Source organism: Convolutriloba macropyga, chromosome 3, assembly GCF_964194025.1.
Source record: "Convolutriloba macropyga chromosome 3, txConMacr16.3, whole genome shotgun sequence".
NCBI lineage: Eukaryota > Metazoa > Xenacoelomorpha > Acoela > Convolutidae > Convolutriloba > Convolutriloba macropyga.
This window is the reverse complement of record NC_134470.1, coordinates 9,881,486-9,894,396: the sequence shown is the minus strand read 5'-3', so window position 1 is coordinate 9,894,396 and position 12,911 is coordinate 9,881,486. Positions and strand designations below refer to the sequence as shown.

Sequence of the window (12,911 nt, the reverse complement as noted above, 5' to 3'; positions counted from 1 at the left end):
TATTCACAAAAGATAGTAACGCAACACACCAAAGTGCAAAGGAAAAACAATTCAATATTAAATAAGTTGTTAGAGGTCCAAAAAGTCCATTAGAGAGTCTTCTTGTTTTCGTTTTTTTGGTGCTGCGCACACTACTGGAGTTTCTGAGCAATTGGGTGTCTTGACATCGGCTGAATTTGTTTGGGGTTGTGGTGTCTGAAAGTTTGAACCAGATAAAATGTTGACATCAAACTGACTTGCAAAATTGTCAGAGATCTTGTTCTTCCTCTGGAAATCCTCAAAGAGCGACGGAAGTGGGGTTGGAGTAAAAGTTGGGCTTGGATCCACAGCAGGAGTTGTTGGAACACTGACTGAAACACTCGGTGGCTGACTGTCCGGTGAGGATGGTGATGATTTGACACCCCACATATCACCCAAATTTTCGTAGACTTGATATGTACCGAGTTGATTCGCGAATAAGGGCACACAATCGCAGTCGTATCTGTACAAGATACGTCTCACTTCCTCCGGCAAAGTTTCTTCAGTGGAATGCATTTGTGGTATAGTTTTTGGTGGTAAGTGTCCTCCAGAAGTAATGACACTGGATTCAGCCGGCTCCGTTTTTTCCGGTAGGGCAGCAATAGCGTTAATAAATAGCTTCGGTATCAAACAATGCTGGTATGTGTACCACAAATCGTTTTTTCTTTTCTGTTGTATCAGTACGACAAAATTTTCAAACACGGTTTGGTAAACAAGAGTTCTCTCAAAAGAGATAGCAGACTCCGAAAGAATTTTCGCGGACATTGTTTTCAAGTTCAAGTTCGATTCAATAGTTAACTGTTAAGTAAGAGCAAAAGAAAGAAATGAACACAAGTACAAAATTCTTTCCCAACATGTGTTTCGCAAGGTTCGCCTTATCTAAGACCAAAGAAATGATTGGAGCATAATCACACCTAGTTGCCTAATATATTGTATATAACATGTGGTTAGCCACACTGTTGTTCCTTTACAGAGGAATTTGGGGTCACATCTGTTTGGTATTCGTTTTATGTAAATTGTGTGTGGTCTCTGCACTATACTATCTAGGGTCACATCTGTTCTAAGTCAACTTGTATGTAAAATACATGGGTGCCTACACTATTAATGGTTAACTATCTCCCACACAGAAGTGTGGGTTGTGGTGATAAATTTATTGCTTTCTATACAAAACACATGTACTTGTTATCTTTGTTCGCAAGTAGGTTCTGCATGTGTTTCGCAAGGTTCGTCTTTTCTAAGACCAAACAAATGATTGGAGCATGGACACACCTAGTTGCATAATATATTGTATATAGCATGTGGCTAGCCGCACTTTGGTTCCTTTACAGAGGAATTTGGGGTCACATCTGTTTTGTATTGGTTTTATGTAAATTGTGTGTGGTCTCTACACTATACTATCTAGGGTCACATCTGTTCTAACTCAACTTGTAATATATATGGGTCCCTACACTATTAATGTTTAACTCTCTCCCACACGGAAGTGGGGAGTTGTGTTGATAAATTTATTGTTTTATATACAAAACACATTTACCTGTTGTCTTTGTTCGCAAGTAGTTTCTGGTAGTTTATAGAGGTATGGTTTTAATTAACTATTATCTAAGGTCACATACGTATAAAAGTCTAAAATGAACAGTCTCAAGTACGCCGTGGGGCGTACTTGAGATTGTATTTACCAATCACTTGGATTTAATTAAAAATATGACGACACTGGTTTGATCCCAACTTGCCGCGCCTCTTAACTTCGTAGTTATTTACATTAAGAGCAAGTGATAAAACAAGTTGCCTACCATGCCTTTTACTTCCTCAAAAGACACACAGTTTGGAGATTGCTATTTCGACATTTCCCAAACAGAAAAGCGTTTGGTCAGGGCAACTTTAAAAACGTACGAGAGAACCGGAACATATGTGTTTCTAAAGTTGTTCAAGAAAGCGGCCGAGGATTACGAGTTTGAACAGAGAATTTCTCTGACTCTAGAAGAGTTTGGAAATTTAGTCAAAAAAGCAGAAAAAATACGTGAAGCTGCTGCAACGCAAGATTCAAAACCACCCCCAGCAAAGAAGCAGAAATTTGATCAGTGTAGTAGAGATGGTGGAAGCAATGTTTGAGCGATCTCCCAACTATTTCAAACAATTTCAAAAGCAGTTCAAGTTTTTAATTGCTGATGAAAAGCCAAACTAACAGCTTCGAATAACTATGCTGTGTGTCCTCATTTTGAGTCTGAATTTTGTCAGTTACCAGCTAACCATTTTCAAGTTCTGATTGAGAGTGCAATCGATGTTGAGACCATGAAGCCAATCAAAATTTTTGCAGTTCTTGTCTCTTCACTACCTTCAGACATTTATTTTCAACCTCAACGAGTCTGGAATTTAAAGGAGATACATTTTCAAAATTACAGCTTGCCGTTGACTTTAATAACAAATCTGGAGAGAAAATGGATACAGCAAATGTACGCAAGCGACTTCCACCCTTGGCAACAGCGGCAACCAAACTATCAAAATCTACAGCGGTCACTAGCGGAATCTCAAAAACATTGGCGAGATCTACATCAATTGTACCACAGAAAACAATTCACAATTTTGTATGTTCTACAGTTTCTTCGAAAACTCAAACTGATCAATTTAGTAGTGAAACTTTAAAAAGAGTGGAATCAATTTTGAGTGGTCCTCATTCTGGTGCTTTTTGTCAGATTATGGATATATTTATGAGTGGTTTTGGAAAACTAAACATTGATTCTGATTTACTATTTGTTCGTCTTGTATATGAAGAAAAAATTCGGTTTTAAAAAAAATTTATTTCACAATATTAGTTTTGTTAGAGCATCATGTGAAGAGCAAAGCGAATCAATTGAAAATCACTACAATTTACAATTTGTCTATCATCAAATATTAAATGAGCAATAAAAATACAAAAGAGTCCACACAATTCTGAGTTTTGACCTTGAATTGGTTGGTTTTCAAGTAATTGGTGAAACTGTACATTATTTTTTGCAAGTCGTTGATAAATATTCTTGTAAGAAGACAAGGATCGTCCAAGGGGATCTGCAAACATAAGATGGTCGTTCTTTTTACAAATGAGGAGCCAGTGCGGGTCAGGACTTTGAGATTTTGACGCATTTACTATTAAAAAAGAATTTGATTTCATTTTTGAAGGAAAATTGTCTGCTGCAAATACACCTCGAAATTTGTGCTTTAGTTTTTGACATCTCTGAATTAAACCATTAATATCATCTTCGTCCATCATCAGTTTGTTAGAATATGATTTTTTGACACTCGTTGCGCAGTATCAACAAAAATTGTACTAGCTTTTTCTCCAATAATAAAAATTTCAATGTTGGTCGGTAACGCTGCTGAAAACTTCAACTCGATAGATATGGAGCAGTTTGTTAGCTCCGGGTGTATAAAATCATGAGAAGCTTGTTGGGTGCTAGTCAGATCAAATACCATTATAAAACGGTTGGGATAGTCTGACAGACTTATTCCGTGTCCATTGTCAATATAGGCTAAATCCGATATTGTATTAAAATAAAGGCGTTTGTTATCAGTTGTAGATATTGGGCTATCAGCCACTGGTAACCCGTTGCGATAAATATATATCTGTTCCAAGTCAAATTTTTGAAAATGAAAAGGATTTTGCATATTGTTGCCCAAAAAAGCTTCGTTCGTATTGAGACAAATTGCTAGTCTTCGGATTGGCTCTCGTGCAAAAATGTCCTCTTGCTTCCAACTATGCAGACCAGTTGAAGCCAAAAACGTCTTTGTCAAAGTTTCAAAGTAGGGATAGGCAGCAGGGCTAGTAAGCAAGGTTTTTTCAATGGCAGACACGACCTCGTCATTCAATGTCATCTGGCGAACGTACAAATTAGCTTCAACAATTTTCACCTTGTAATGTTTTGCAGCATCATCCGAAATGATAACAAAATCATCAATAGATCTTCTGAATGCAATACGAAGAGTTACACCACTGAGCAGATGTTTATCACATGTGAAAAAGTCTACCGCTACTTTACCATAAAAAGTGCATTCTGCTGACTCTCTGACCGAGTTTTTTCTTCGAGCAATTTCACCTGCTTTTATTGCAGATGGATCTTCTTCGTAAGAATAGCCTTGACATGCCAACCAAGTGTTCTTTGCGTCTTTGTTATGTGAGAACTCAGTTTCTATAAAACTCTTGTGTGCGTAATTTCCATTTGCGTTAGAGATTTTTAACCCGTTGGCTGACACTGTGCAGTCAGAGAAAAGTGAATGTAGCACATTAGTGCAAAAGTATGGAGCATCGGTTTTAGCAGTGTCAGCAGTAGCTGCCCCGTCATATTTGAGATCAGCTCCCGAAGACTGAACAATTTTGCATTTGACTTCCAAAAAAATTTTTTGTAAATCAATAAAGTTGTTACGGTCACCAGTTACCTCGAACTCTAACATGGGTCCATCAGGACTATAAACAGGTCCCAATTTTTGACAAAAACTTCCATCGAAAGTCACCAAGAGCGCCGGTTTCTCAAACAGATCCAAAGAGCTATGGGTTGCTTCGTTTGGTAACAGGTTAGCGATCATATTTAACTTGAGAAAAGAAATCAGACCGACTTCTTTTTGGAACTTTTTGTTTTGAAATGACCAACTTTTGTTTGGTTAATCTTTTTCTTGGTGATTTTTTTGAGCGACTCCTAATCGTTTTTCTTTGTTGCCGAAATCTTGCTCCCCCTGTTTTTTTTTAACAGTGTTGCTTATTGTATTTTTGAGTGCTTGTTTGGGTGATTTTTTACTGCTGACAACGTCTAGCAGCTCTGGAACACTTTGCTTTAAAAGTTCTTTTCAATACGTTTTGCAGTAGGAAGAATGAAACGTCGAGCTAGGGGCAAAGCGACCCGCCCAATTCCCGCAGCTAATGCACCAAAACCACTGCCTCTTTGCCGGTAGTGGCCAGAGAAATGTGGTAAGGATGTTGCTTGGTTAGAGTAGTAAGAGTCCATGCTAATTTGAAAATTTTTTGAACTGAAGAGTTAAAATGACTTTACCGGTTCCCGAAAAGGGAACCAATTCTCCCGTTTCTGTGCGAAGCTCAATCGATATTGATTGTATGGTGTTTGATAAGAGTTTTTTGTAATCTAAATTGGAAAAAACAATTCGATGAGTTGGTTCAAGCTCGCAGACACTACCGTTTTTCAGACGTTGTTTTGAATCAATGACTCGAAGCAAGGGGGCTTTTGTATCACCGACGTACTGGTACTCAATAATGTTCGTATATATAAAAATTAAGTGCTTTCCCGAGCAAAGATCAACGGGAAATTCTCCATAGTATGCTGCCGTTTCATCACTTTTCATTAGTCTGTTTGATGTTGCGCTTTTCATTTTGTACCCGATGTGTACTCCACTGCCATCTGGAATGCCCGAAAAACCAATAATGCTGGGAATTTCTTTACTGGGAAAAGTAATTCCTTCATTTTTACCCATCAAAATTTCAAACTTTCCAGTTTTCTTGATCTCTCTGAATGAAAAGTTTGGTAGTCCAACAGTTCGTTTGATAGTAGTTAGTATGTCAACAACTGAATTATAAGTTCCTGTCATGATAGACAATTTTTCACCGTTATACGGACGAGAGATCACATTGGCTTCGGTAGCCCTTTTCTGGCTGTCTTCGTACCCTTTTAAGCTATATACTACCATGTCTCCATTTACAATATGCTCAATTTTTGTGGGGAAAATGATCTCGCTGAGAGCTACTCTCCAGTCACCAGCGAGTTGAATTTCATCATTGAAAAAGTTTCGAAATAAACTGAGAGTGTTAGAGTCAAAAATTTCCATTGAAGCAGATGAAATAACATGCACAGTGAATTCATCGGTGAAACGGTTTTCACTCATTTTTCTCTACACGAACAAGCTGTAACTCTGGTTGATAAAATTTACCATCAATTTTTTCACCGTTTTCATCAATAAGTGAATACGTTGGCGGATTGAAGGTTGCTAAGCTTTCTACTTCAAAAACTTCGTCGGTGAAAGATTGTTTATACCCTTTCCTGAAGGCTTCGTCTTTTTTGACAATTCTAACAAAATCTCCAACGTAAAATTTGGGTCTCTGAAAACTGATTGTTTGAGCGCTCAACGAGACAAGTCGTGGAACATCCTTTTTAGTGACTTTATTTGGAGCAAGTTTGGTTACTCGGTTGACTCGTGAATTGATTGTTTTCACAAATTGATCCAGTTTATCTATGTAGGAGTATGTCCACTTTTCTTCAAGGTACTTGTAGATAATGTTTTTTAGTGACCGAATGTTCCGCTCTGCGAATGCAGACTTTTTTTCACTAAAAGTGCTGTATAAATGAATTCCTCGTTTGTTGCATAAGGTTTTGAAGGCTCCAAGAAACTCTGTACCATCATCAACCCACACTTTTTGTGGTTGCTTGTTTTTTATCATTTTTTTAAAGGCCGAGGCAGTTTCCGTTGCATACTTTGTTTTTAAGGGCTCCACACGAAGGTATCTGGAAAGACAGTCGACCGCAACCAATAAATATTTAACACTTCTGTTGTATTTTGCTAGTTTATCCACATAAGCCAAGTCAACGGACCAAATTTCATTTATGTCTTTTGCTATTACTTTAAGTCTGGGAAATCGTAAACGAATTGGGCGATATTTTGTAAAAGATGACTTGGTTTCCAAGTATGTCTTAACTTTACCAAATGATAATTTGCTTTGGGTTTTTAATCGTTGTGGGCTTCCAAACGATGCAGGTCCCTTCAAATACAGTTGGTCCAACGTTTTTTTCTCAGAAGAAGTAAGACCATTTTTGCTGTTTGGTCTCTCCTTCTGCCGTCTTTTTTCTTGTGCCCGTTTTTCTTTGGTTGGTAACTTGATAACCGCTTCCTGATTGTCCTCGTGGGCTTGCAAAAATTTCTTCTTCGCTTTCGGATGCTTCCAAGATCTGTTTGGCATAAGTATTCGAAACTAAATGAGGTGGAAGATCGAGAGCTAATAATGCTCGAGAATATTTTTGAATGTCAATTTTCTTTGTTGACTGCTGTGTGTTATACAAAAAAGTTGACGCTTTTAAGCCAAGTGGTTGGTTATCAATATGAATGATACCACCTGGATCTTCAATGGATATTGTCGGGGATTCTAATATCTTGTTGAGAATGATTTCTGCTCTTCCGATTTTATTTTTCTCCATCACTCCCAGATCTCTCATTATTGACTGAAACGTTGTAGTTGTACTTTTTTTGACAATAGGTTCAATTTCACTGTCATCACTCATCGGCTCCTCTTTTTGCTCATGATGTGTTTCAACATTTATGCTGGATTCTGTCTGGACTGCTCCATCCTCTTTTTCACTTTTTTCCGGATTTTGTAACATGTTTCTTTGAATGAGAGACAATTGCGTGGCTTTCTGTTTGTAGACAGGATTGTCAAAAATTTCACTTTTTGCCGGTTGTGTTGACATGAACATTCTTTTGGGAATTAAGATAAATTCTTCAGTATACATTATCACTTCCTCAGATGAAGGTAACACGAGAGAGCAATACTTTTCAAAAGAACCGTGTTTTTAGCAAAAATCTGCCTTTTATTTTTTAAACTTGTTTGTTTAGATAAAAGTTTTTTAAATTAATTTTCATGACCTTGTATTAATGTCTTCTTGACGGGAACGTTACCGTTGACAACATTAAGCAAACACTCGCAAAGAAATTTAATAAAACTATTTGGTGCCGACTTGATTAGTTCTTTTGACTTTATGTCCGATGTCTCTAACATTCGCCGCAGCATACAAAGCTCTTTCTCTCTCATTACTCAAATTGGTTACAACAGCTTTAGCTGGGGGAAGGTAAAAAACGGATGGTCCTGGTGGAACAATATTGGAGCAGTAACGTAAAACGTCCGATGTTTTTGGATCCAGATCGATCAGTAAATGACCAAAGGGTTGTTTGGTTGCTAGCTCGTAGCTATCTTTCAAAAATTGCGTGATATTAAGCTGTCGACCAATTAAACCAATCTGTTGAATGTCACGGGGTGATTTAAATAAAATGATGTGTGTTGTATTAAGATCAATAGTTCGTGACCATTTACTTTGTTGAAATAAATTGTGTTTTACGTAAATTACACTAATGTTTTTGTGACGTCCTGCTGTAGCCAATTTCGAAAACCCTTTGTCATTACAAATCTCTTCACATGAATCGTCAAACACCAGCAGACAGTTTTCGAGCTCCGATATCAGATCGAAGCTTGAAAATTTGGTAAACTGTATGTTTAATTTTGCCTCCAGTGACCTAAATTTGGGTTGTTCATGTTGGTAGAAATAAAAAATCGAGAGGAACTTTGGAGAAAATTGTTTTCGAGTAACATTCTGAAAATAAGCTCTGTTTTTCCACAACATGACGGACCGCAAACAGCCATAAACAACCGGTCAGTTGTTGAAATGATTTTATTCATAATTTTGGGTTGGGAAGAGCGTATCCAACTGTACAAGAAAGAAGAGAAAACCAAAATGTAGACTCTTCACATTCAAGCTGGAAAAACACAAGTTTTACCAGAGAAACTATTATGAGAAAAATTATAATAAAAACTTGTGCAAAATAAACAACTTCTGATCGTGGTATCCTTGAATTACAAAACCTCCATGATCGTCTTTCATGGTGATTATCATCAAACACTAAGTCAGTTATTGCCCCGCCTGTATCTAACTGATCCTCTGCTTTACTCATTTCAAAATAGGTTTTTTTTTAAAAAAAGAGGTAAATTTGGTTATTTCATTATATAAATTTCATAAGACACAAATTGTGAGTTTTGATTATCATTGATAAAAGTAATGGTGTAGTTCGCATTTACTCTGTCAGTTTTATCTCTGAAAACAATTGACTGTACGTTGTTCTTTTCAATTCTTCGTCTTATTTCAGCTGGAAGGCTCTTATCGTTCAGTGACATCAGAACTGGTTCTGCACGCTTGGGCATAGGTAAAGGGGTTAGTTTCAGCTTTCGCATTTTCTCTTCCAAAGACATGGTACAATTGAAAGTACTCCAAAAGTGAAAGGTATTTCTTGAAGGCTTCTATTTCAGCTCCAGTACAGACAATTTGCTGTTTCCTCAGTACAGTTTGACCACGACTGTCAACTTTTTCCTCTTTGACAAATGTAGCTGTTAATTGATTTTCATCCGCTATACAACTGTAAACCACCAAATTTAGGGACAAGTTCACTTAAAGTAGAGACGATGCTGCTTTCTCGGACCGTCGATTCATTCATTAGCCACAGGTAAAAAAGTGTAGCTTTTTTTCGTACACAGTGTTGATTTCTTTGCCGCTTAGGACAGCTTAAAACATGTAAAGTACAAATTGGTGTCTCGTGAAAAAATTTCAAGTTTTCAAATTTTGGACATAATAAAATCTCTAAATTGATAACGTCCTTTTTGAGAAATTTCTGAATAGTTTCTGTTTTTTCTGTTCCCTTCGCATAAAAAGTTGCCAAGGGAAATCGAAGTGCTATGCTATCAAAAATTTGTTGCAAATAACAATATGAATAATCTCCACTCTCCCAATTCAAACCATGGAGATATTTTGACACCCAACTGTATGATCGTCTCTCACTCGAAGACAGTATGTTGAATGAAGTTGGGGGTAAAAATGACACAGTATCGCAATAATTTTCTGTCGAAACAGCTAGTTCTTTGATAATAAAACCAGACTTTTTATGTCGAAAGCCTTCAAAATCAAGAACAACTGGTCTTGATTTCAACATTCCAGCAAACTGAATAAATTGCTTTTAAAAGTCTTTACATATAGACAGAAGGCAAGTCCTGTCACGTGATCAAGATACTCGTTTGTCACTGGACACGGTAGGACATACGAATAGCCCGGCCCTTTTTCACTATATTCAAAGACAAAACCTGAAGCGTCGTGAAGTATAGCATGCAACCTCAAAATTTTGTAAGACTTGAAATACTTGTCCAGAGACGAATTATCAATACCAATCACTCCACCATAGGGTCTCATTTTCATCGCAATATCCAAATCAAGATCAGGATCCAAGTACTGACATGTTGACAAGAAATAAAGAAACCTTTCACCGTATTGAAAGTAATCCTTTTTCAATTCCTTGTAAATTTCGTGAATAGCTTTCAAATCAACCGTCGCTAGAGTTGTCATGGCGGAAAAATGAGTTTAAAGGCCGCCTAATCCCCTTAATCCCTTTCCGTCTAGGATAACCCCCTATTATCCCATGTTTAAGTATCGTAGGATAACCCCCCCCCCTCTCTTGAGACAGTATTTACTTACTACTTAGCGCACTTATAATGTGGGTATAAAGGTGGATTGAAAAACGTTGCTTGCTTAGTGCAGCTTCTTAGACCTTTCGACCTTTCTTATGAGCTATAAGTTCATAAAGGGTTACATCTAAGAAGAGATGATGATTGTTCTTTTATTGTTACGTCAATTTATGTTCTCGGCAGCTTAGATTCTTCAGTTTTTAAAATTTGTTCCAGGGAAGATTTCACACTTGAGTGTAACAATACTATATCAACATTGACCGCTTTGGACTCAATTGTACGAGAGGTCACTGTGCAGAATGTATTCGAAGCTTTCATTGACTTCTCGAATCCGAGTCAGAGACTGCAAGACCTCGCGGGCAGTTTGTCAATGGTAAGGTTATCAGAAAACACTGAAATTAAATAATATATTGCAATCTTTTCGGTGATTTTTTGTCATTCTTTTTGTTGTTGGACCACAGAAACCAGCACTTTGAATCAAGGTAACAAAACTGTGGACAAAGTCAACTTTTTTATAGACATTTAACTCTTCTTGATCTCCTCAATTTCAGGGCTTTTCTCAGCTGCTATTTTTATGTACAGGTTTTAAAGAAATTTTAATTTACTTTGGGCATAGAAACAAGCAAACACATTCAACACCCGGCTAGGTTGAGTTCCCAGGCCGATGTGACCTCTAATCAATCCATCCGAGACAAAAGTGACCTCCTGTCAGAGTTTCGTACTCTCGAAATCCTTTTTATGTTCGATTTGCGCTGCAAGCCTTCTCTGATCAGAACATGTTCTCCTAAACGTCTTCTGATTAGACAATTTTCAGACCATTGTCCAAGTTTTCTTCGAGCACAGCTGCGCTTCTAGACTATGTAATGCGAGAGAACACAATGCACAGGTTCTCGAAGATGCTCTGGTTAAAGTTCACTTCAGTCTGGGACCCCCCCCCCTATTTAACGCCTCTGTACCTAGCTCTCTGATGTTTTCCTGTGATCACTTTTTTTCTTGTTTCAGTCCCCTGGACTGACAGAGGAAGAATGCGTGGGCGAAATACAGAGTACCCTGGATGAATTCCGACACGTGAACAAAGAAGTGGCTCATGTGACTTCACTCGCACTGGCAGCATATCCTTTCTCAAATGGTAAGTTTCGACGTTCAAATTATACAGGACCTTTTACGGAAACCTTTTCCTATAAAATTATCACGAATTGGGTACTCCAAAACCAAACAGGAATATCAGCTATTGGGCAGACGCAAAGGCGCGACAGAAGCATAAGATCGGTCGCACGGGATACCCCGTGACCAAAGTTCGTCTGGACTCAAACTGTCTTGGCTCGCAGACCTCATCCTGGGTAACATAACAAACTGCCGGGTTTCAATGAATTAAAGTGTGCTTTGCAATGAACCCCATCGCCCGTTCAAAATTTGTCGCATGTTGCTTGAGAACAATTATTAACCATTAACACGGAGGCGTTCAACAAACTTATTTTTTGGTTTCCATAAATCCTGTATGAATACACCAAATGCATGACTTAGGAAGAGGCGATATCAGTCATTACATTCACATGAAATACTTTTATAAGGTGAAAAATTTTCCGAGCTATAAAGTCAATCAAGGCTTTAAATTTTAACTGGGCTGAGGGCAGAGGGGAGAGGGAAGGGGAAGAGGTTTGATAAAAAAAATTCTCAATTTTTTAAAATTTAATTTCAGGCAGCAAGAAACTATCAGAATCTCTAGTCTCTCTCCAAAACTGCGCTTTGCAGTTCGAATCAGAAGCATTTTCTCACTCTCTATCGCCTGCAAATGCATCCGCGGTTGCAGAGGTCACCAGCAGAGGTCAACAGGGGTCGAATGAACACAAATCAACTATTCAATCGTCCTCTGCTGGTCTGTCTCTGTGTAGACGTAATTGGGAATTACATGTTGTGAGAGTGAAGAGTTATTTGTACGATCTGATTGGACGGGAGGTTGTTGTCACACAAGCAGGTAGAAGTTGTCATTGATCGTCAAAATTTTTCATTGCTAAAAAGGAGTTACATTGCGAAAGCTGAATTATTAATATAAAGCAAAAAAATCGAAAAACAGGAAGAAGGTACTTATTGTTCCAACCCCCACTTTAGTGGGGAGGGAGGAACTATATACTCAACTGGTTTTTTTTGTTCAGACAACTTTGGCCGATCGATATATTCATCACAGAGATTTGTGAGTGGTATCATTAAAAAGCACAAAAATCCTACAATATGGAATTTAAAAGATTTTTTTTAATTTTGTTTTTACAGCGAGTTATCTAGGATTAAAATTTGTGAATCCTCGACAGTTTTTCTTCACATTTTCCGATTTTTTTTTTCTAAGATTTGGCTAAATTTTGTTAATATAATTTAAAATAACTCAATTTTTTTTTACCAGTAGAGTGTTATTGTTGCAGCTACAGATAGAAGACCGTTGCACAAAGATTTGATCGAGGTTTTTGATAAAACTTTCAAAATTCGAACTTCTTCATCAAAAAGGCACAAAATATGTTTTCTTTTGGTCCACATTGTTAAAGTATGTGCCAGATGTAGTGACTTAGAAACCTTGAAAGAGACTCCCTGATCCCGATCTCCAAAAAAGCGCTAATTAAAATTAGGTGCCCTATGAAAGTCTTCTGGATTTAAAATTTTGCCG

General features: G+C 37.6%; 1 protein-coding gene across 1 annotated transcript in view; it reads left to right on the top strand.

Moving 5' to 3' along the window:
- The window catches only part of LOC142335916 (uncharacterized), a 112,649-nt gene that overhangs the window by 88,764 nt on the left and 10,974 nt on the right, over nt 1-12,911 (top strand). The window contains exons 7-9 of the mRNA XM_075384299.1: nt 10,475-10,631; nt 11,261-11,387; nt 11,958-12,233. Coding sequence (XP_075240414.1) covers nt 10,475-10,631; nt 11,261-11,387; nt 11,958-12,233 — 560 coding nt within the window. The remainder of the gene's footprint in view (nt 1-10,474; nt 10,632-11,260; nt 11,388-11,957; nt 12,234-12,911) is intronic.